Below are 26312 nucleotides of genomic sequence, written 5' to 3'. Positions count from 1 at the left end.
ATGCAAATCAAAATCACAATGAGATGTCACCTTACACCTGTCAGAATGGCTAGAATCAAAAACATAAGAAGTAACAAGTGTTGGCAAGGATGTGGAGAAAAAGGAACCCTTGTGCACTGTTGGTGGAATATAAATTGGTACAGCTGCTGTGAAAAACAATATGGAGTTTCCTCGAAAAATTAAAAATAGAAATACCATATGACCCAATAATTCCACTACTGGGTATTTACCCAAAGAAAACAAAACACTAATTCAAAAAGATGTATGCACTCCTATGTGTATTGCAGTATTATTTACAAAAGCCAAGATATGGGGGTGCCTGGGTGGCTCAGTCATTAAGCATCTGCCTTCAGCTCAGGTCATGATCCCAGGGTCCTGGGATCGAGACCCACATCAGGCTCCCTGCTCAGCGGGAAGCCTGCTTCTCCCTCTCCCACTCCCCCTGCTGTGCTCCCTCTCTCGCTGTGTCTCTCTCTGTCAAATAAATAAATAAAATCTCTTTAAAAAAGCCAAGATATGGAAGTTCTCAAGTGTCCATCAGTAGGTGAATGAATAAAGATGTAGTATATTGTGGAATATGACACAGCCCTGAAAAAGGATGAGTTTTGTTGTTTGTTTGTTTTTTTTTTTTTTTTGCTATTTTGCCAACATGGATGGACCTAAAGGGTATTATGCTAAGTGAAATATGTCAGACTGAGAAAAACAAATACCATATGATTGTACTCATACGTCGAATCTCAAAAACAAAACAAATAAAAAAACAAACAAAGAGCAGAATCAGGGGGTGCCTGAGTGGCTCAGGTGGTTAAACATCTGCCTTAAGCTCAGGTCATGATCCCAGGGTCCTGGAATTGAGCCCCGTGTAGGGCTCCTTGCTCAGCGGGGTACCTGCTTCTCCCTTTCCCTCTGCTGTTCCCCCTGCTTGTGTTCTCTCTCTCTGTCAAATAAATAAATAAAATCTTAAAAAAAAAAAAAAAAAGCAGAATCAGACCTATCAATATAGAGAACAAACAGATGGTGTCCAGAGAGAAGGGGGGTAAGATGGGCAAAATGGGTGAAGGGGAGTAGGAGAGACAGGCTTCCAGTTATGTAATGAATATGTCATGGCACAGTGTAGGGAATATAGTCAATGATATTGTAATTGCTTTGTATGGTGACCGATGGTAGTTACATTTGTGGTGAGCATGGCATAATGTATAGAGAAGTTGAATCACTATGTTGTACACCTGAAGCAAATATAACATTGTATGTTCACTATACTCAAATAAAAAATTTCTAATGAAAAATTATATTATTTTGGTATTAACGAATTAAGATGATTTAAGTTATTTAATATTTTTGTTACTTTATTTTTTTCTAAGTAAGCTCTATACCCAACATGGGACTTGAACTTCTGACCCTGAGATCAAGAGTCACATGCTCTACTGACTGAGCCAGCCAGATGCCCTTATTTTTGTTACTTTATACGGTAAAAATACTGAGCATTTCTAGTATCATTTAAAAAATATGAATGGGTACTTATAATATGAAATAAATGCTATGAATTAGACATGGTTTAATGAAAGCATATAACAAAGGAAGCTGATCTAGACTAGCAGATAATGATAGGCTCCCTAGAGGAACCTGACGCGCATCTGAAAGATGAGTAAACATTAACTAGGTAAAGAGGGTCAGGGAAAAATATTCCAGGGAATAAAATATGCAAAGGCTTTGTGGTGGGAGGAAAAGAGAGATCTAAGGAAATGAAAGAAAGCCAATGTATTTGAAAGTATAGAAAACAAGGGTAATGGTACAAAATTGTGCTAGAGGACTAGGACATGCAGGATTCTGATCTTTATCTAACAGCAACGGAAAATGTTTAAAGAGTTAAAAATAGGGAGACATAACATGATCAGTTTACTTTTTTGAAAAAAATATTACTCTGGCTGGAGTGGGAAAAATGGACTAGGAATCAATCCACTCGCACCTGGCAATGATCCTAAAAAATAACTCTTTTATAGGGAATGCTTTCATATATATATATATATAAAGTTCTTATCATCTGCTTTTGGTAGTCTCAGATTTGAAGACAAAGCTTCTTTCCTAAAATCTGCAAATTTAGAGGGAGAGAGATTATGCCATAAGGAACAGCATCCTGATTTTATCCAGTTTGAAAGAAAGCCAATGGATAGATTAAATACTTCATTTCTCAGTAACATTTCTCATTGACCATTCCCTTCTTCTCAAAATCTTCCACTGGCTTCCAGAATATTATTCTCTACTCATCTTCCTCTTACTTCTTAGACTCCATGGATTTGTCAACCTCCACCAAGCTCCTTAAATGTGACTGAGATTCTAATGTCACAAATGTTTCCTTTCTCCCTAAGAGGGCAGGTTAATCCCCAGGCCCATATATTCAGTAAAATATTTAATTATTAGTCTGAATTGTCCTTCTCTGGTTCTGCTTGCCTACCTATCTATCTAATCCTGGAGCTTTTCCTTGGGACAAGTTGCAGTTATACCCTTCATCGTATACACTTTCTACAAAAATGCAAATTGCTACAGAGATCTATTTGAGAGACAAGTGATAGAAATAAAATATGTCCATTTGCATAGATGGACCATATTACAGTTAGAGAGCAGTTTAGAATAACTCACAACTAGTCCAGGTATTACCTTAAAACAAAAGGAGGTTAGAATAAAAATACATTATATTTACCTTAATTTTTTTTTACTTGTTCTAAGCAGGATTAAAAAACAACAACGACAACAACTAACCTATTAAAAAGTACTTTCAAAATAGTAGGTTTGGCAATTTTATAAGATAGTTCTAAAACAGGATTTCTCAACCTCAGTAAAATTACATTTGGGTCCAGATAATTGTTTGGGGGGATACTGTCCCATACATTATAGGATGGTTAGCAGCATCCCTTGCTTCTACTCACTAGATGCCAGCAGCCCTCACCCATCAGTTTTGACAATCTAAACTGTCTTCACACATTGCCAATTGTTCCCTGAGAGGCAGATCTGATCTTATTTTTTACCTGAAGCTAAATTTAAGGCAAGAAATGGCTTTCCAAATAAGGATATATCCCAGCTGAGAATAGAGATAGGTCAGGTAAATTCTTTGTAAGTAGATCAAAGAGCAGCTCAACACTTATATATGAGTGTTATAAAGACAAATGTTTTAATTGTTCCAACAATAACTTGCACTTTTCAAAGGGCCTTTCACCTAAAAAAAAAAAAGCTAGAAAACTATTAAGACCTCTCTAAAATTCATAAAAGGAAAGGGATTAACTTTGAAATGAAATTAATCTAAAAAGAAACATTTCAATTTTAGTATATGTGCTGCCGAAGCGAGCACTAAAAAGAAACATTTCAAAGCCATACAACAACATATATAAATACTTTGAGACCAACTTTACAATCCAGTCCAAGAGATCATCCAGGAATTTGATACTGTAATTACTAAATGGATATATCTGTGGATATAGAATATAAGGTATATCCCTAAATTTGGTCTGTAGTAAATCACATTTCAATACATTTACGCTATTATTTAGGAACTAAATATTACAATATTAACTAAATATTATTAGGAACTAAGTATTAAGATTTAATTAGTATTTGGTAAAATATTTAAAAATCCTTGGATAACATTTTAGAAGAAATTTTTATTACAAGTCACTCAATTAACTCACCCTCAACAAAGGAATCATCCAGTATTTCTTGAAGACTATCATCAGTGAAATAAATTCTATTGGTGTTTCCAAGTACATCTGCATATTTGTCCTTATCAGATTGATCACTTTCTTCCATAGAGTCCAATGAATTGATGATGTCATTCAATGCTACAAACACAGAGAATATATATACAACATGTACTTCAGTCCATGGATCCAAATCTTTGGAACATAACAATAAAACTGATGGACTCTTCCAGATTTGCACTGTCCAAAATGGCAGCCACTACCCACATGTGGCCATTTAAATAAGTAGAGCAATCCATTCTCCACTACAGTTTTCTATAACCCTTATCTTTATTCTTAAAATTATTTTCTTAAAATTCTGGGTTCTGGGTGGGCTATTCCTATATGAACAAAAAAGTATGCCAAAGTTTCTCTAGTTATCTATTAATGAGCTCACCATTTCAGTAAAAAATACCCTCATTCTTCACAACTGCTCTCAAACCCCAATCCTTCCCTTTCCATTTTCTTTCCCTACACCCCTTGCTCCTGTCACCTCACTTCACCCAATTTATAGAATCAGCAAAGGTTATTATGTTTAGCACAATAACATCAAACATCTAGAAGAGGAAATCCACAACTGACCTCCCGGAATAGCTCAGTCAGTTGGGCATCTGACTTTTGATTTCGGCTCAGGTCATGATCTCAGGGTCTTGGGACAGAGCCCCACGTTGGGCTCCACACCCAGAATGGAGTCTGCTTGGGATTCTCTCTCCCTCTCCTCCTCCCCCCACTGGCTCCCTCTCTCTCTCTCAAATAAATAAATGAATAAATAAATAAAATATTTTTTTAAAAACCCTTCACATTTCTAAAGTATATATCTAAAAAATCATCTCTCAGGATTCATTAAGAGAAATGTATAATAAGTTACTTTAAAATTAGCTAGTTTATGTAGAAGTATAATTTAACTCATTATGTTGTTCCATGATTTAGTCATTAGTCATTGGTAAGAAGTTTCAAAAACAGGCCATGTGAGGAAGGGCTGAAGGGAAGTGTGAGTCTAGAGAAAAGATGATTCAATGTGAAAGAAAAAAAATGAGTTCGTCTCACATCTCTGGAGGGCTACTGATAGGAGGAAGAGTCCAAATGTTAAATATGGTTTGGGAATGGAATTATAAGGCAGGATTTCCACCAAATATGTAGAATAATTGACCAGTTCTGCAGCTGTCCAAAATTATGGAATGGGCTGCTTCAAAAAGTCATAAGGATTTCTAAGACAAATAGTAGGATGAATGTGAATTACCATTAGCCTGTCCCTGAAAGCCACTAATGTGGCTTTTAAATAAACACATAATAATTGAAGAAACTCCATATCTAATGAGCATGAAACTATCAAATCCTCTACTATAGACCTCATTCTCTGACCACAAAAAACATAACTAAAAGTAAACAACAAAGATAGAGCAATAATGAAATTCAAACCGCTTTAAAATTTTTTTAAAATTGCTTTAAATTTTAAAGTTTTCTCTTAAACAACTCTTACATCAAGGAGAAAATCAAAATATGACTGAAAATACTTAGAAAATAACAACAATGATAAACAAAGACCGTTAGATAAACCAAAGTTTTACTAAAATGAAAATGATAAACATTTAATGTCCAGTAAGAAAAAAAAGTAAATTAATAATTTAAACAACTTAGAAAAACTATAAAATGGGCAAAAACTATAAAATGGGCAATAGAAAGGATTTCATAAAGACAAAAGCAGAAATTAATTTTTTAACTATAAACAGAAACACTAAAGATAAATTAAGAGGTAGTGCTTTAAAAAGAGAGATAATTAAAATGATTTGTTAGTAAACATAGAAAAAGGTAAGGTGTACATATGTGCAAATTCAAGAATGAGAAAATAACCAGATACAAAAAAATCAAAAGAATTATCAGGGCTGTATTAATATTCCAATAAAACACCTGAATAAAATAAATTTCCTAGGAGAATAAAAACTACCAACACTGACAAAATAAGACAGAAAATGGCAAAAAGCAATCCACCAAAATCAAAGATGAATTATAAACTAGAAAAAAACTACGATAGGACAGAACATTAATGTGCCTAATATACAAAGAGCTCTTTACAAATTCATATGAAAAAGACAATCTAATTAAAATATAATCAAAGCACACTTGACAATCACGAAAAATATGTTTTACCTCACTAGTCATTAAAGAAGTATGTATTAAAACAATAATAGAATTTTTTTACCAGAATTTTCAATAACTAATACCCATTATTGATAAAAGTGAATTTTTACAACCCTTTGGGAGGATAATTAAGCAGTAGCTGTTAACATCTTATATCTGCATATATTTTGGTCTAGCACTGTGACTTCTGGGGAATTTATCCTCCAGGAAAACTTTGTGCACATATACACATATAAGGATGCTCATCAAAATGTCTGAATGGCTAAAAATTGGCAATAACCTAAATACCATCAAAAGTGTTGTGGATAAAATTATAGTACATCCCCACAATGGAATATTATGCAGTCTTTAAAAAGAATGAGGTAGTTTATATGATATAATGGAACATGAAACAATATCTAAGATACACTGTTAATTTCTTTAAAAAAGCAAGTTGTGGAATATTATGGACATAGTAATTTAATTTTTAAATAATAATTTAAGAATACACAAATATTCATAGATGCCAATAAAAAAGCCTAAAAGGATACTTACCAAACATTAACAGGGATATTTCCAAAGGGTGACATTACAAGAGCCTTATGCTTTATATTTCTTACATTTCTGGCCACTATATTTTTTTATAACAGTTTAAAAACTGCTATTATTATGTAATAAAGTTTTCTTATTTAGCTATTGGAAAACATTACAACCTCATGATTTTCCCAATCGTTTCCATTGAAGTAAAAATTCCTTTTTTTTTTAAGATTTTATTTATTTATTTATTTATTGAGAGAGAGAGAGAGAGTGCGCGCACGTGTGTGTGTGCTCAATCCCACGTGGGGCTCAATCCCATGACCCTGAGATCATGACCTGAGCTGAAATCAAGAGTTCCACACTTAACAGACTGAGCGCCCCTCAAGTAAAAATACTTAAATGAAAAAAACTGTAGTAAAGTTTGCCGTAAGTGGAAATGTTCAAATATAAATGAAAAAACATTTGGCACAAATACTATTACAAAGAAGATTTAAGCACCAAATATGGTATTTGACTAGGTGACCTCTGAACGAGTCCTGTGCTGTGGCCGGCCATTCAACAGTTTTACCATAACACTCTTACCAAGAAAATTGGAAAATTTCTGGTTGTCCTTCAAAGCCTTCATACAGTCTTTAACATTCACCATGTTGTCGTCTGGAAGAAAGAGAGAGAGAGGTGATAGACAAGAATCCCTGGATAAAGTAATATTAAAAAGCTAGTATGAAAATCAAAATCAGCATACAATTTCTTAAACACTTTATATACAAGATACTTTGGATTCATTTTCACCCATTATGCTTTGCAATTAACCTTACAAGATTGTAGATATACTATTTCTGATTCTACCTTTAAGGGAACTAAAATACCGAGAAAGTTAGAAGTTCAATAACTTCACTTGGCGCAAAGTGGCAAAGCTAGGTTTTCTAGTCACAGAACCGGAATTTCCAAACTATTCATTAGTCACTAAATCAAGACATATCTGAGGAAGTGGATACCAACAAGCCCAACCCCCACAAAATTTCGACCTGCTTCTTAAAAAAGTATTCTCATAACTGCAAAAGAGGAATGTAAAAGAAAGGCTCCTTTTTAGATGTTTACAGTAATACAAGCAAATACCTATATTTATTTGCTCAACAAAGGAACCCCATTTACTTAAACAAAGACCTTGCATACTCTCTTTATAGGGTCTCCTACCCAAAACAAAACAAAGAAAACCTGATAGTAATATTTAAATGATTACCAGAAACAAAATCTGATTGAAGAATTTTCTCTATCTCTTCTTCAGGTGACTTAATCCCAATATTTCTTAGAAAGCTCTCCAAGTTCTTCCCAGGTATCATGTCACCTTCAAGCACATCAAGAGCTAAGACAATGTCCTGTAACTCTAGAAATAGAAGAAAGTTATTTGGTAATTGAACTAACCTCTGATTTATCTTTTATTTTATTTTGTTGTTGTTGTTAAAGGAATGAACTATTTCTTTTTTCAAAGATTTTTATTTATTTATTTATTTGAGAGAGAGGAAGCACGCACGAGCAGGGGCAGTATGAGAGGGAGAAGCAGACTCCCTGCCAAGCAGGGAGCCCAGTGCGGGTCTCGATCCCAGGACCCCAAGATCACGACCCAAGCCAAAGGCAGACGCTTAACTGACTGAGCAACCCAGGTGCCCCCTAACCTCTGATTTAAAAAACAACAGTAGCCATCACTAAAGACTTTTGTCAGAGGCAGTCCGAGATTTATTATCACATCCTGAACTGAAGAATAAGAAATCTCAGTGAAGAACCCAGGCCTCAGGGAATTCTAAGTCCAGCAACACAATATGCTTGGTCTGTCATGTTTCTTTGGTGCTAATATAAAATTGGCACAACCAAAATGATTCATATAGCTGAATTTTTCACTGCAATTACACAAAGTAGTTATTTTACCATGAAGCTCTAATGGTAGTCAACAAAATTAACTCATCCTGATTGAAGTGAAATGAATTTCAGAATCATGAGAAATGTAAAATATGAAACACAAGTATTATAAAGACTCATTAGCCTTTTTTTTTTTTTTTTTAATTCTACCACAATCCAGTAGTACCCTGGCATCTGGAATTTTCCTTCATTTTCAGCCCTTTCAAAGGAGGCAGTGTTAAGTCAGATAGACTTGCATTCATATCCTGGCTCCAGGATTTGTCACCTGAACTATGTGACCTTGAGCAAATTATTACTACTTAACCCCTCTATAAAATTCAGTAGTCTTATATCTGAAATGAGATAATAATACTATCTACCTCACAAGGTTGATGTGGAGATTAAATATGATGAGGTATGAAAAACACTTAAAACAATACTAGATACATGGCAAGCACTTAATAAATATGTCATATTAATAGCAATAAAGTCACTACTACTACTATGATTATTACTAAAGCCATCAGGAACTAGCTATAAATAGTAATCACAGCTCCTTAGTACCTTTGATCCTGCCTCATTTTCTGTCCTCCTAACATCATGGGGAGGCAACTGAAAATGGCAATCTGAGCTTTGCCGGCACCTAAAAACACCCCTAAATTTCTGCTGCTGCTGTCAGGCTACTTTAGTTCCACCTTCAATCAAACCTCAGCCCTCCCCTCTGAGGCTCAGTCCTGTCATTCACCTAAGCCACCCTCCTGACACCATCATCTATTACTTTCTGAGCACACCTTCACCATCTCTGAGGATTTTGGCACCTTGCTCATAATCCTCCCTCAACCCCATTTCCCGTTATCATCTGATGACAATAAGGATGACCTTGACCTCTTAACTCCAAAAAGCCTTCACTTCCTTTCCAAAGTCATCCAAACCAATGGCTATCCTTAATCCTCATCATTACCTAGAACTGCCTGCCCCACCTCTAAAATATTAAACTACAAGATCAGACACCTGACTATAATCCCTTATAATTATGTGTGCATGTTGAAGGAAAGCATAGAACTTTATTCACAATATGCCTATTTTCTAGGCCCCTCCAAGTTCGCCAACAAATAGTCAAGGCACAGTGAACTAGCCTTATCCATTAGTAATGAAGGGAACATTCTGAAAGCCAAGTTCTCATGTGCCAGTCAACCTTGCAAGCAGACTTTTCTAAAGAGAGCAGCTTCAGGCCTGCTACGTTAACACTTGTCTTCTAGAGTGGCACTTCCTAACTCTTCCCTGTAGTTACTGGCCTTACACTGCACTAGCTGAAAAATTCCAGTGCCATCTTCCTAATGTGACCACCTCCCAGATTCAGGTACCTAAACTGTATCTGTTCTCCTTTTCCAATGGCTTAATTTCAAAATTTTTTCCTTCCTCCTCATAAAAAGTTACCTGTTCTGAATACCAGTCTCTTTCTGAGCTCTGCTCTCTGATTTCAAAATTAACTACCATTTACCAAGTATATAATATGTGCCTAATAATTAGGTTATATGCTTTACATGTGTTTTTGTACTTGAGCCTGAAAACTCTATGAGAAACATGATTTTATTAGCTTCCTTGTTTTAAAGATGAGGAAACCAGAATGGCCTAGAGAGATTACCCAGCTGATAAGTCAAAAAACCACAAACCATCATATATCATAGTCCATAGCCCATGTTCTTTTCTACCTCTATGCATTGTTTCCTAGAGCACAGATAACTATACTATGTTGATTCTAATTATGTTATGTGACCCATTTAACATATTTATATGTCAGCAGGGAATTATTAAACACTTTTCTTAACCTAAAAGAGAAACAATAATGTCAGAAATTTCCTATGCAGGGCAGAGTGGTTACTGAAAATCTGAGAAGTATTTGTCTATTTCTTTATACCCAGAAATGACTCCATCTGTTTCCTTAAATATATACCTATGTTGTATTCTTTTCCTGATAGTGCTTATTGACCAAATACTCATTTGAGTGGTTATTCAAATAAATTACCAGTGATATTAAGTTTAAAACTTATTTTCCAAACAAAAAAGTACACAAACTCCACGAGTATAATCTTCATTGGTTTTAGTTCTGTTTTTTAACTTTTAAGCAAAAATGGAAGTCAAGTAGTAGAAAATACCCATGCTATCAAAATGTTAAAATACAAGAGTGCCATGGTCACAAAAACCAAAGAAAGAACATGAGGAATGTCTACTAAAGGAAGCAGTAGAAGATTTCTGAGAAACTCTATAGAATAATATAGAAGCCTATACACTGGGTAGAGTCCTAAGTCTGAGGCATAAAATTATATAGAAAATATTCATATCTGAAAAAATTTAAAGCCAGTAGCTTACTTTATATAAAGCCCAAAAACAAAAAGGGGATTTAAAATAGCTTTACACAGACCCCATTCCAGAAAAAGCCTTTTTTCTTTCATCATGGAAGCTGCCAACTTTTAATCAAAACCAAGTTTTGCCTGCTTTAAAACAGATCAATACCAACATGTTAACCAGAAATTAGCAGAACTAGAAACACTAAAAAACAAAACAAAAAGACATCCATTCAATAAAAGTAAATTTAACAGTCACAAATAATCTAGTACTTACCTTTTAACCTGGAGGCATCACGCATATCCTTTACCACTTTTCCAAATTCTTCTATTTGTACTTCATCATCTTCTGCAAGAAAAACTTTTTTTTATTATTATGTTCAAACATTTTTAATAGATCAGCCTCGCTAAGCAAAAGTCAGGATCCAATGTAGCAATCTCTAAAAAGGTAAATTATTTGATGTAGTCATAAGAATCATATTTCCTTTTCATATTGTTGGCTCTCCAAAAGATTAATTTTATGGAATGAATAAACCTTAAGATTATAGGAGAAGGGCTGAGTTTTCAATTCCCATCAATCAAGAAAACTGTGTAATCCATATTCCTAGGGAGAACACTAAGAGACAAACCTGTTTTAGTTTAACCTTTCAAATGTTTGAAGATAAAAATACTGTACTAGATTAAAGATTTTTCCAATGCCAGATGGTTCTGTAATTTCTAACACGTTTACACCCATTTCGTACACAAGAACACGCAGATACTAGAAAGCCAAAGTGACAAACACAGGGGACAGAGACAGCTTTGCTTTCCCAGTCAGGAACAGGGAAACTTAGTGCAAGGATTTAGAATTACTGTAGTTTATGATCATAGGATAGAATACAGGTGCTATAAAATGAGATATTGGGGAAGCATTTCTAAATTTGCCAAATGATAAATACCCTTTCTGTTTTTCAATGCCTTTTTGTAACCATCATAAAAATATTTTTTAGGGACGCCTGGATGGCTTAGTTGGCTGTCTGCCTTCAGCCCAGGCCACGATCCCAGGGTCCTGGGATCAAGCCCCGCATCAGGCTCCGTGCTCAGCGGGGAGCCTGCTTCTCCCTCTGCCTGCCGCTCCCCCTGCTTTTCTCTCTCTCTCTCTCTTTCTCTGACAAACAAATAAATAAAATCTTTTTAAAATTATTTTTTAAAAACTTTAAATATACTTTAAAATATTAATGAGTCAATACAGAATACCATCAATAACCAAGAAGTAATTCTTCAATCTCACTAAGTACAGGAAATCTAAATCAGTTTTTTTTTTCCTTTTTAACATAACATGGTCAAAAAAGTATATCCTAGGTCAGTAATTTTTAAGTTCTTCTTCATGATTCTAAGTCTCTGTTGAGCTACTTAAGCAGTTCACTTGATCATTTCCCCCACTTTAATCAGAGAAACTCAACTCTTAGGATTTATATATTGACGTACTCTGTAAGATTTCATTTAGAAGAAAAGAATTCTCCTGCTTTAACAGCACCAAATATAAATACAAAACCAAAAATAACAAGGTTCAAAACTTTGCAAACCACTACATTAAAATAAGAATTAAATCTTTGTACTGAAGGTCCAATGTTACGAGAAAAAATGGTATGACAGATGGGGTACACAAAGTTTTCAATATCATGCATGTATTTGGATTTAGATGGTAGAATAACCTACATTTTACACACTGTGTTTTTGCTTTATAAGTATATAATAATAAATCAGATACAGTATATGGGGTTTTTATTATCACAATAAGTAATTTTAGAGATAGCTGAGTTATTTTTATAGCTCATAAAATGATACCTTACTGGTCTGATTAAAATAAATGCTACATAATACTTTCTCTGGTATGTGTTGCCTTCAAATTCCACTCACTCTATCAAGAGAAACTGAAGCTTTGCAATAAAAGAAAAGAGAGGGGGGAAAAATTCCCTACTATCAGGTGGTAAGTATCCTTCTATTTTGATCAACCCTCCTCATCTCAAATATCTCACTAAACAAAACAATCAACACACTTAAAGTCCAAAATTACCAGTGTCACTTAAACAGGAGCTTAACAGAGAAAAAGGGGTAAGTAATCCTCACAGGGAAAGACAGTTCTTTGACAAAGACCCCAGACGCATGCTTATGTTACTAGGCTAGTTTGGCATAAACATTCCACATGCAAGAGTACAATAATACATTTGTAACTTCACGAGGGAGTGGAAATGTTCACCTGTGGTTGTGTCCTACCTCTCTCCTGCCTACAGAACATCAGCAGTAAATGATAGTCTTATTTTTAAAATTTTAGTCTATAGTCTTTGTTTTACAGTACTTTTGTGAACTTATTTTTTGTTTTGAATCTTTTTTTTACTTGCTAACTAAGTAGAAGTGGTAGCCACCATCAGGTGTGTTTTTCTAGCAAATTAAATGAAAACCTATTTCAACAAAACAGTATGGATATCCCAAATAGTGTTAAAAAAAAAAATGGAATAGATCTCTTAATATTTCCTAACAATCCCTTCTGTGTTCACTGGGATGTGCCATTTTCCAGTAACATGTAACACAACCTGAAGATAGTCAATGCATATTTGATCAATTTAGAGTAATAGTAAATTAGATATTAACATTTTTTTCTGTAGGACAAACAATCTGAGCTTTCTTTATATTTCCTAAATGTATATATTGGCATATCAACCAAATACAAGATACAAGGAAAAATAAAGATTGATAGAAGATAGAACCATATGCTTGTAAATCTTTTAATTTTAATATTTAGAGTACTTACCATCAATTATTGCTAATTTCAGTGCATCTAGGAATTCTTTTTTTTTCAAGTTATTATTCTTCCTGGACAGAGTGTTCCACAGGTAAGAAGCATTCATCTTTTCTTTGCTGAGATTGTGGAGGTTTTCAATAGTCTCAGGCAATACTGAAGGGTAGATAACACACAAGTTTTACAACATTCTTGTCCAAGAAGTTAGTACAGTAAACTATTATCTGGACTAGTCAGGAATTAAGGTTTTTACGGTTAAGAAGAATAACAAATACAGCATAAATGGTTGCCAATTTTCTTTCTTTTTTTTAAAGATTTTATTTTTATGTAATCTCTATACCCAATGTGGGCCTCGAACTCACAACCCCAGGATCAAGAGTCCCACGCTCTACCAACTGAGGCAACCAGGCGCCCCTGCCAATTTTCAAATATTAAAATACAATAAAATATTTAACACCAAAATTAGTGTGTCTTTGAGGATTCTGAAACCTTTCTAGAACTTATGGTGACCCCACCCCTGAATAACCACTATAGAGTAATTTGCATTGAACTATATAGATTTATAGAAGTCTGAATTCATAAACAAGTCCAATTGATAAAAACATGAATTAAATAGCTTTTGCTCTACATTTCCCCCCCAAAATTCTTCCCTGGATCTTACTTTCTCTTCAATCTACCACTGCAGACCATGGGAAGAAATTTTGTTTTTTAAAAAATTCCAATAGAATTTAATGGAAGGTTTAATGTGTGTGTGTGGGGGGGGTGAAATTATCTCATCACAAATGCGTAAAAGATCACTCTGCTGCTGTATAGAGAATGGACTCTCTGGAAGATCAGGCAGTTAGGAAGGTACTGTAGTAGTTCAGAGAAAAAGATGACAGTGGCTTCAAATAGTGGTAATAGTGATAAAGATAATGAGAAGTGGTAATAGTGATAAAGATAATAGTGATAAAGATAATAGTGATAAAGATAATGAGAAGTGGACAAATAAAGGATGTGTTTTGAGAATGAAGCTGAGAATATTTTTTTTAAGATTTTATTTTTAAGTAATCTCTACATCCAATGTGGGGCTCAAACTTACAACCCAGAGATCAAGCGTTGCACGCTCTACCAACTGAACCAGCCAGGTGCCCCAAAGCTGAGAGTATTTAGTGATGAATTGAATGAGAGCCTGGGGCCATGAAGAACTGCTAGGTTCAATAACTGAGCAACTGGGTGGATAGTAGTGTCAAAAACTGAGGTAAGAGAGACTAGGGAAAGAATAAGATTGTTGGAGAGCAAGAATTCCTTTTTATACATATTAAGTATGAGATAAATGGGGAGTCAAAAGGATAGAGATATTATTTAAAGTAGTAAGATTATTCAGGAAGAGGCTTAAAGAATGAGGCTCAGAATGGATTTTGGGATCACGCTAACATTTAAAAGTCAGCCATAAAGGAAGCAGCCAGCAAACAAGACCAAAAAAGATGAGCGATTTTTACAATAGAATATTATTCAGCTACAAGAAAGAAAGAAATCTTTACGTTAGTGACAACATGGATCGACCTTAAGGGCACTATGCTTAGTAAGATAAAGCAGACAGAGAAAGACAAACACTGTAAGGTCTCACATCTAAAAAGCAGAACTCCAAAAAATTAATTAATTAATTAGTTAATTAATTACATTTTTAAAAAGCAGAGTTCAGAAACAGAGTAGGATACTGGTTACCAGGGGCTGAGGGGTAGGGAAACTGGGACTATGTTGGTCAAAGGGTATGAACTTACAATTAGAAGATGAAAAAGTTCTGGGGATCTAATGCACAGCACTGTGATTATAATTAACAATACTGTATTATATACTTGAAAGTTGCTAAGAGACTAAATCTTAGTGTTCTCACCACAAAAAAAGGAAATGATAATTACTTTATAATTACATGATGTGATGATGGTGTTAGTTAACACTATAGTGGTGATCATATTGCAATATATGTGTATCAAATCAGCACTTTGTACAGCTAAATTTACACAATGTTATATGTCAATTGAATCTCAATTTTTTTAAAAAAGGAAGAGCCAATAAGATGGAAGAAAAATTAGGAGATTACAGTGTCACAGAAAACATAAGAAGAAAAAAAATTTTTTTTTCAGATTTTATTTATTTATTTGACAGAGAGAAATATAGCGAGAGAGGGAACACAAGCAGGGGGAGTGGGAGAGGGAGAAGCAGTCTTCCCGAAGAGCATGGAGCCGGATGCGGGGCTCGATCCCAGGACCCCAGGATCATGACCTGAGCCGAACAGCCGTTTAACGACTGAGCCACCCAGGCGCCCCTGACCTTATAATTCTTTAGAGTGAGCTTCTGAGTGACAAAGACTGTCTTCCTCAGCTTACCACACTCACAGCTTAACATAAAGCCTGATACATAACAATGGCTCGATAAATGTTACTGAATAAATTGGAAGATGGAAAAAAAATACAGCTTAAAGTAGAAAATCTGCTTACTAGTACTCAACTATAGTCACTAGATGGCATCACTTCCCCAAATTGGGAAGACATTTTGGCTCTTCCCAAAATGAATTTTATATACGCGGTTCTAACTCTCTATAGTAAGTGTGAGATTATGATAGCTTTCAACTCATTTGCACGTGGAGGTTGTTCTGGATCATTACTGGAGAAGATTAAGGCCAAACATATCAGCAGTAAGCCAGGCATTTATTTGCCTGATAACCTGTAGGATGTCTTTTGGTATATTATATTCTTCTAAAATCTGTCACACCATTTGGTCCACTAAAAGCATAAAATATGATGTTCTTACATACATAATTTTTCAGAGAAGCGTTCCGTATTGGTCATCATTATATCAATGAATTCTTTAAAATTCGCCTTTTTTGTTTCTAAAGGGAAAAGAACATTTTTTTCATTATCTTCAAGTACTAAGTTATTAAGACAAATATTGAATTATGTAAAATAAATTCTCTATTTAGGGAGTTAATATAATTATAGCCATCAGCTAATATCACTAAAAATATATGGGTATAAGAGAAAAAGCAATTCAACTTACAGGGAGAAAGTAAATGCTGAAAATGCCAGGAAAATTAATCAAAATCTTCCTAGTCACAAGTGTACAACATTTTTAATTTTAACTTACATTACCTTGACTTGGCCTTGCAACAATTCATTAAGATATGTAGGTGAAGAATTAGTATGTTATTTTACATATTTAGAAAAAATACTTATACATGATAGATATCATCACTTTTTTCCAAGGTCACAAAAGGAAATACAAGATCAGAGATCAGAAGTAAGCTCGTTCAACTTCTGGTTTCTTCCACATCAGGCTACCATTCACATCGCTGTCTTTATTCCAGTACACTATTTAAACTATTAAACACTTTAATAGTCATTTTATACTTAGAAAATGTCTCTCCTTGATTATATATAATATCCCAATATTAGAATGGATAAAACAATCTCTAAGAATTTTCGAAGGCCACATTAAAGGTTTTATATAAATATAATGAGCTTTTGATAACTCTACTCCTTTGCTTATCCCACTTTTTTAAAAAAATTCTAATTCTAATCTATGAAAGATAAGGCACAGCCTATTGTCCTATTCCCAAGATTAAATATCTTTGAAAACTTTACTTTAAGGAGCACCAAATCACTTTGTATTCTTACCCAAATATTTAGTGACTTAAAAAAAAAAAATGAGACTTTAAAAATTCTGGGGGAATGATAGAATTAATGAAGATTTATATTCACTAACAGGAACATATAAATTTCTAAAGCAATAGATTCCCTTATTTAATGTCATTTGATACACATATGTTTCAGCTGAACCACTGAACCCACCATCCACTTGAAGAACATTATTAATACCACTACATCTGCTTCTGTGCTTTTCCCATTCCATTCTACTGTTTCTCTACAGAGAGAGCATTGCTGAATTTTTCAAATTTACCAATCTCTTGTTTTTTTACATATAATTCTAAACAAGATAAACTATTCCTTAATTTTGTTTTAGAGTTCGATAAAAATTGTCAGGTTGCTATAGCAATCTGAGACTTGCTTTTTTCATTCAATATATTTCTAAGAATCATCCATATAGTATATTGTTTTCACTAATGTATACACAATTAGTATTCCATTATGCACCAATGGCAAATACCACAACTTATTTATATATTCTATCACTGATCATGTTGTTTCTTTTCTATTTTTTCTTTTTTTGTTGTTTGCTATTAAGATCAGTGCTGCCATGAACATTCTTAAACATGTCTCCTTGTATATCAGTGCAAGAGATTTTCTGAGATCTATAGCTAAATGTGGATTTTCTAAGTCATGAAGTATGAAAACCATTCAAAATACTACATAATGTTTTTAAAAGTTTTTTTTACCACTTTTGCCTTATTTACCAACAATTAAATTAACAGACTTCTTAATTTTTGCCAGTGTAATGGGTATAAAAAGATATTTCATTGTGACCTAAATTTTGCATTTCCCTAATTACTAATGATGTTGAGAGTCTTTTCATATGATTTTTTTTTTTTTAAAGATTTTATTTATTTATTTGACAGAGAGAGAGCCAGCGAGAGAGGGAACACAAGCAGGGGGAGTGGGAGAGGGAGAAGCAGGCTTCCCGCTGAGCAGGGAGCCCGATGCAGGGCTCGATGCGGGGCTCGATGCGGGGCTCGATGCGGGGCTCGATGCGGGGCTCGATGCGGGGCTCGATCCCAGGACCACGGGATCATGACCTGAGCCGAAGGCAGACGCTTAACGACTGAGCCACCCAGGCGCCCCTTTTCATATGATTATTACAACTTGTGTTCCTTCATCTGGCAATGGCTGTTCTTGTAATTTAGTCACTTTTCTATTGGGTTGTTAATTTATAGGGGTTCCCTCTATATTCTCCACAATGATCTTTCACTGTTATGAGTATTGCAAATAATCTTCACTCCATTTGTGGCTTGTATTTTCATTCTGTTTGTATTATCTTTTAATAAAGAAAAGTCTTTAATTTAATGTAGTCAAATTTATCAATCTTTTTTTTCTGGTTAGTGATTTTGTCTCTTAAAAATAATCCTTCCTAACTGTAAGTCAGAAAAATTTTCTTCTCTTTTTCTAAAACTTTTACTGTTCACGTCTGGAAATTATTACTGAATATGATACATAGATAGGGATCTGATTTCATTTTTTGCATTTGAATAATTAATTATTCCAGCACCATTTATTAAATGGTGTTTTCCCCGCTGTGATCAGCCACCTCATTATATATGTTTCCATATATATGTGTGGATATGTTTGGAAGTTTCTTATCCTGTCCTATCAGTCAATTTCTCTATCCCTGTGCCATTCTCACACTGTTTTACTTACTATAGCTTTATAATGAGTTTTGACATCCAGGAGAGCAAGTTCCCTCCAACACCACTCACACACCCCTATACACATGTTTGTTTTTTTCCTCAAGAGTGTTTTAGCTATTCTTGGCCTTTATAATAATAATACTAGAATTAACTCATCAAAAAAGTCAAGGTTTTAACAGAACTGCTTTGGATAAATAAATTAATTAGGAGAATTGACTGTCTTGGGTCTCTGAATCCATGAATATGGGATATATTCCCATTTATTTAGATATTCTATAATGTCTTAACAAAGTCTTATCATTTTCTTACATATCTTATATTTGTTCCTATTTCTTTTTTACTTTTTTTTTACTTTTTATGGAAAATTTTAAATATACACAAAATAAAAAGTATATTGTAATAAAAGCTCATTTACTCTCCCTCTAGCTGCAAGTATTATCAATTCATGGCTATTCGCATTTCACCTATAACCCCACACATTTGTCTACCTCACTACCACCCATCCCCTTTAGAAAAGTTGTTGCTAAGTTATAAGGGTGAAACTAGTCAAAGTTAGTTATTCATAACTATAATAAAGTTAGCTAGTTATAAGGGTCAATACTAGTACCTTCATTATTAATTGTGGGCTTTGACATAATACAGAGTCCTTTGTCCCATTTAATGCCTTTTGTCCTGACATCTACCTTGTCAGAAAGGAAAATCAGAAATCCTTCTTTTTGTTTGCATGTTTGCCTATAGGAAAAAAAATGTCTGAAAAGATGGTTATTACTGGTTATTTCTGGGTAATGGGATTTTGTGTGTTTTGCTGTACTTTTGAGTATTTTTCTGTATTGGTTTAATTTTAATGATCTTTATTCTAATAAAAATAAAAGTCATTATTCTGAAGAGAAAAAACAGCAAATGACCCTCTTTCATATGTGTAAACCCAGTTTTCCTGAAAATATATCACTTACCAATAGCTTCAGTCAACTCTGTGATCTTCTCAAATTCTGGCTTAGAAAGGTAAACTCCAAAACCCTGAAGACAAGTATTCAGATCCTCATAGTCCATATTTTCATCTTTAATTTTATCAATGGCTTTAATGATATCAGTCAACACTGAAAATAAAGCAGTATGCTATAAAGTATTAAATACAAGTCGAAAAGAAAACACCAATAGTAAGATGAATTTTAGTTCTAACACTAAGTTAACAAACAAGAACTTTAGAAATGTTATGTATAAAAAGAATTACTGGAATTCTTAATAATACTGAAAACCAACAAGGTACAAAATCAGAGCCAAAAATATATTCTACTTTGTTATAGTCTCTTTATTTAAGGAAGTGCCAATTTAATTGCAGTTTAAATGCATAGGAAGAAAAATATTATACAATTTCCTCATTTAATTCTCTAATAATTTAAAATTTCCTAGCAGTCTGTTTCTCAGTAGCAGAAACAGAAGTAGAAAACCCTCAATCCCAAATGATGAATTGTGGTAAGATTTCGTAGCAATACATGGCTCAGTCTTTGGTAAATTTATCTTAGTTTATCTTCTGTGTATATAAATATTATTACTTAGAAATAACTATCCTACATGTCTTTTTATAATACTTTGGAATATATGCTTCACAAATTTGGGCAGTATTCCATTCATTAAATTTAAACAGGTAAATTTTTACTGCAATGAAAACTTTCTTAAAATAACTTGCAAATATATGGAATTAATAAGGGGGTTGATAGACATGCATGCGTGTGTGTGTGTGTGTATGCGTGTGTAAACTTTGGAACAACTTAAACTCAAATAGACTTCCTCTAATAGAAGATTAGGATAGGTAAAGTGAGGAAGTTGGGCAGTGGAGGGCATTAAAGCCATTATCAGGAGTTAATCAACTTTAGGCAGTCGCTGGAAATCATTATGGATTGCTAAACAAAGAAATGATCATCAAAATGATGTCTGAATTAGATGATTCTTAAAAAGATGATTCTTATATATAAATATGTACAACAAGATACACGTTCCTATCTCGTGAAAGAAATTCTCATTTAAAAGTAAACAGCTGATGAGTGACATCAGCAAGATGGTTGAGTAGGAAGTCTTGGACCCTTCTTCCCACAAACACACTGATTCAGCAGAAATTCAAAAATAAATTCCCTTTGTGAGAAACCAGAAACTAACTGAAAGGCTCTTACACCCTAGGAGAAGGCAAAACCAGATGCATTGAAGCTGGTAGGAAGATTTGGGAAAACCTCCCACAAAAGCTGGAGACCCTGCCCCCCAGTGCAGCACCATATGATCCAGAAGAGCTCCCAGCTTCACCCAAGGTAAAGGAGCCATTGGTTCACACATCCACCAGTCCAACTTTTCCAAAAGGCCTCCCCAGAAGACTTGCTCTTGTCTTGCCAGTCTTGGAGCTCTGATGATTCTAGCAGAGCCTAGTTGTTTAGATAAAATAAAGGTGGTGGCTTGGGCTGGTAGATGCCAGTGATCCTCCTCTCTGCTGAGCAGAGTAGATTAAAAATCCCAGCTCTTAGTTTCCCCCTGGAGAGGGAAAGAGATTATCCATGCATCCAGCACCACAGCTTTTCAAGAACCAGCATGTGTCTTGTCAGTCCTGGAGCCTGGAGAAGGAAAAAGTCCATAGAAGCCCAGAGAATATATGGCTGGACTGACTGGTGAGGGTCTTCTCCTGTACAAGACCAGTATGTGAAGACTGAGAAAGCAGCGTGCTTTGTCTATTGCACAGACACCAACACACAAAGTCCAAACGGAAGTTTCATAACTAAAAAATACAATAACTAAAATAAAAAGCTCAGTGGATCAACTCAAGAGCTGAAGGGAGGAAAGAAAGGAAAGAATCAATGAACGGAAAGACAGCAATGGAAATCACCCAATGAACAACACTGAGAAAATTGACCCAAAAAATGAACCATTTCAGGGACCTGTAGGAATAAAAAAACAATCTAATGGGGCACCTGGGTGGCTCAGTCAGTTAAGCATGTGACTTCAGCTCAGGTCATGATCTCAGGGTCCTGGGATCAAGTCCCACATTGTCGTCGGGCTCCCTGCTCAGCTAGGAGTCTGCTTATCCCTCTACCTCTGCCCCAACCCTCTGCCCATGCTCCCACTCGCTAGCTCGCTGTCTCTCAAAAAAAAAAAAAAAAAAAAAAACCCTTAAAAAAAAAATCTAACATTTGTGTCCCAGAAGAAGAGAAAGAGACCACGGTTAAAAAGGTACTCAAAGAAATAATGCCTGAACATTTCCCAAATTTTTAGCAAGAAACACTAGCCTATAGATCAAAAAAAAAAAAAAAAAAAGTGAACCTCAAACAGGATAAATCCCAAGAAATCCATGTCAAGAAACATCATAATTAAACTTCTAAAAACTAAAGACAAGGGAAAAAACCTTGAAAGCATCCAAGGAAAAACACTGTAGGGAAAGAAAACCAATCTGAATGACAGGATTTATATCAGAAACAGTTGAAGCTGGAATAAATTTGCACAATATTTTTCAAGTACTGAAAGGAAAGTACTGTCAACGTAAGATCCCATACTCAGAAAAAAATATTCAGGCGTAAAGAGGAAATCAAGATGTTCTCAGATGAAGGAAAACTAAAGAATTTGTTGCCAGTAGACCTATGAATGGCTAATGAAAGTGAAAAAAGTGAAGGAAGTCAGGCACAAAAGACCACATGTTATATGATTTTGTTTATATTAAATGTAAAAAAAGAAGCAAATTTATAGAGATAGAAAGTAGATAAGTGGGGTGCCTAGGTGGCTCAGTCGGTTAAGCATCTGCCTTCGGCTTCCAACATGATCTCAGGGTCCTGGGATGGAGCCCAGGCACCCCCCTCCCGCCCCACTGGTGGGGCTTCCTACTCAGCAGGGAGTCTGCTTCTCCCGCTCCCTTTGCCCCTCCCCACTCCCACCCCGCTCATGCTTGTTCTCTCTCAAATAAATAAATAAAATCTTAAAAAAAAAAAAAAAAAAAGTAGATAAGTGGTTGTCTGGGGATGTCGGTAGAGATTTAACTGCAAATGGGCACGAGAGAATTTTAGGAATGATGGAAATGTTATAAAACTGGATTGTGTCCACTTCTGGTCCAATTTCCAAAGAATTGAATGCAGGAATTCAAAAGAGGTATTTGCACACCCACATTCACAGCAGCACTAGGCTCAACTACCAAGAGGTAGAAGTAACACAACTGTCTATTAATGAATGAAAGGACAAACTAAATATGGTATACACATGCAATAGAATATTAGTTAGAATGAAAGGGAAGGAAATTCTGACATACACTACAACATAGATGAATCTTGAGCGTATTATGATAAGTGAAATAAGCCATTCACGAAAAGACAAATACTGTATGATTCCACTCAAACATCTGGAGTGGGCAAATTCACAGAAACAGAAAGTAGAATGATGGCTGCCAGAAACTGGAGGGGCAGGGATGGGTAGTTGTTTAATGGGTACAGAGTTTCAGTTTTGCAAGGTGAAAAAGTTCTGGAGATTGGTGGTACAACAGTGTGAATATATTTAACCCTAACATTATTGAATTATACACTTACAAATGGTTAAGATGGTAAATTTTGTTATGTGTTAAATACAATTAAAAATAAAATTTAAAAATAGTATAATGGGGGACGACTGGGTGGCTCGTCGTTAAGCACCTGCCTTCGGCTCAGGTGATGATCCCAGGGTCCTGGGATTGAGCCCCTCATTGGGCTCCCTGCTCCGCGGGAAGCCTGCTTCTCCCTCTCCCACTCCCCCTGCTTGTGTTCCCTCTCTCACTGTCTCTCTCTCTCTGTCAAAAAATAAATAAAATCTTAAAAAAAAAATTAAAAATAAAAACAAAAATAGTATAATGGGGAAAGGGTGGGGCGGGGGGGAGGGTAGTTAGTTGTGACCAAGACATTACTTCAAAAAACAGCAATGAAACAATGACTGAGTTGGTGAAAAAATGATTGCATGGTGGAGCATTCAAGAAATTGATTTGCTAATAGTGTCTTCAAGAAATCCAGACACTTAAGCACTTACATTCATCAGAAACGACAAATGATAATGTAGCTTTTAACATGAGACTTTTTATCTAAGTATAAGAGAAAATCTTTTCCTTTGGATTAATTTTTCCTTATCTGAGAAATCTTTTGGGAAGAGACAAAAAGCTTATCTTTCTTCTTTAGCATATGAATAAATAAAAGGAAATAAAAACAGCAAGCCTTATTATCTTCCATTTCTTTTAATCTTGCTGAAAAATATTTAATTATTTGTATAAAAAATAAAATCATTGCAAGCAAAAATTTTGAAAACTGGTTTGTGGTAACGGTTGTAGGACTCTGAATTTCATCAAAATTGGATGGGTGAAATTTATGTATGTAAATTGTATGTCAATAGAACTGCTTTTAGAAATGCTCTAAAACAAAGGCAAACCAAACCAGTATTTCAAAAAGTTCCTTATAAAAAATTAAAAATCAGGGACACCTGGGTGACTCAGTTGGTTAAACGTCTGCCTTTGGCTCGGGTCACGATCCCAGGGTCTTGGGATGGAGCCCTGCATTGGGTTACTTGCTCAGTGGGGAGCCTACTTATCCCTCTGCCTGTCGCTCCCCCTGCTTGTGCTGTCCCTCTCTCTGCCTCTCTCTCTCTCACAAATAAATAAAATCTTTTAAAAAATTAAAAATCAAATCAACCATCAATTGCTAAGAATGGAGCTAAGTACCTATTTCATCTCCTCATTACCTTACTATTACTGTACATTTATATAGTACAGTTTTTAAAATCCACTTAACAACTCTGTGAAGTAAGCAAGTTAGCTATTATTACCTTGATAGAACAAGTCTTTAAAAAACTGGCAAATGGCTTGCCTGAGGATTTCAGGACTATTAAGTCTCTATCTGAAAAGCAAACTCAGTTCAGTTGAACCTAACTCTTTTCAACCTAACTGCTTCTTTCCTCCAAATCATTTTAAAATAAACTTCCCACCTACCATCATATTCAGGAAGACTTTGGTCTATGGTGAGAGCATTCATAAAGTCATCTAAGTTCACCATTCCACTTTCTGTAAAATAAAGAGTTGGATTATGCACTCTGTTGTGTTTTTGCATAAAAGGTAAATTCATATTTTAATACAACTATGAAAGAATTCTCCTTCACTTCATCATCATCCTACTGAGTCGTCATATCTTGTTTCCCTAGATGAGTCTTTCTAAATTAGGTCAGTTCATTTCATTTCAACAATTACTCAACAATTTTTAAATATCTACTATAAAGTGCAATGGACTGGATTAGGTACTTAGTTCTTGATAGATATAGGAAAAAGGAAAAGTGCCCATATAGATGGACCATGAGAAATTTGAGTCTATTTCATACCATCATGAAAACCCAGTCAATATGCTATCCATTAAGATACCTTGACAATACTAACCAGTCCTTACATACCCAAGTGTCCCCATCTCTACCCCTAGTATCCAGCTAATCCAAATAATTATCTATTTTTAGGTACAAACCCTTCATAGTGTTTATACCAATCCTGATAAGCAACATAAAGAGCTCAATAATTTTAGTAGCACCTATTCCTTAGATTTTTTTTTTAATCAAATCTTCTTTCTCTTTGCCTTAGCTAGGAAATTTTGCTCAGGTTCTAAGAATTCATTTCTAACATATTCCCAAGTCATTCTTTCCCCAAAATGTTGCCTCTGCCTTCTCCTCAACTGAACTGCTATGGACAGCTCTTAATGATAAAACAACTTCTCTAATACAACAACCCTTCCTGGAAACTTAAACTCTGCATTGAATTTAGGCTGGTGCCTGGGATGTGCCATTTAACATCATCTAGATGCTAACTGCCTGCCTACTTGTTTAAGTAGCACTAGCCCTAAATTCCTAGCTGTAGCACTCCTTCTCCATTTTGGAATCTCCAATTATTTCTTCTTGGATCCTTAAGCTATTTGCTTAGAGATTTTTGTACCCCTTGGATATTGTGGTCTTACTGCCTGAACCTCCCTACAACTGGATCAGACTTCCCCAGTACCTGTCCCATACTAGCAGACATAGCTAGGGATAGACATGGAGTCTTACATAAACAATTGAGATACAAAAGGCTTAGCTTCTCCAAACCAATCCATTAGGTAAGACTTTCCAGGAACTTTTTTTTATATACTACTTTCCATTTTTATATCTGTTCTTTTAGAATCTTCTTTAGCCCATTCTGCTCTATTCCTAGTTGAGAGAACTTATTCCATCATTTAAAACTATCCCATAAAAGTATCTATTTTCTCAAGAAGTTTGGCATTATTAGTCTCACCATTTTGAGTAGTGTCTGTCACAATCTTCTTGAACACTTTGTCTGATAAAGTAATTCCTACTGAAGGCAAAATGGACTTAAGTTCTTCTGCAGCAATGTAATTTTCTTGGAGTTTACTGATAGCTTCACGGATGTTTTCTAAATATACAAAATGTAAAGTACTATTCGGCAACAGAATTTATGTGTCTTAAGCAACAATTAGCACCCAAAATCTTTATCTAGTAGTCAGAAAGCAAGTTTTATCTACTTAATATTATTTCATAGGACTGCTTTTTTCTTCATATTTCTG

At 34.8% G+C, this 26312-nt stretch overlaps 1 protein-coding gene across 1 annotated transcript in view; it reads right to left on the bottom strand.

The window, feature by feature from the left end:
- Positions 1–26312, bottom strand: part of EFCAB13 (EF-hand calcium binding domain 13) — a 145605-nt gene that overhangs the window by 63936 nt on the left and 55357 nt on the right. The window contains exons 13-21 of the mRNA XM_032429966.1: positions 26024–26161; positions 24707–24778; positions 19695–19838; positions 16198–16272; positions 13413–13556; positions 10899–10970; positions 7624–7767; positions 6966–7037; positions 2045–2089 (exon numbers count right to left, since the gene is read on the bottom strand). Of these exons, the coding sequence (XP_032285857.1) occupies positions 2045–2089; positions 6966–7037; positions 7624–7767; positions 10899–10970; positions 13413–13556; positions 16198–16272; positions 19695–19838; positions 24707–24778; positions 26024–26161 (906 nt within the window). The remainder of the gene's footprint in view (positions 1–2044; positions 2090–6965; positions 7038–7623; positions 7768–10898; positions 10971–13412; positions 13557–16197; positions 16273–19694; positions 19839–24706; positions 24779–26023; positions 26162–26312) is intronic.

The sequence above is a fragment of the Phoca vitulina genome, unplaced genomic scaffold (genome assembly GCF_004348235.1).
Source record: "Phoca vitulina isolate PV1807 unplaced genomic scaffold, GSC_HSeal_1.0 scaffold41, whole genome shotgun sequence".
Taxonomy (NCBI): domain Eukaryota; kingdom Metazoa; phylum Chordata; class Mammalia; order Carnivora; family Phocidae; genus Phoca; species Phoca vitulina.
The sequence above is the reverse complement of the archived record's forward strand: the minus strand, read 5'-3'. Positions and strand labels throughout refer to the sequence as shown.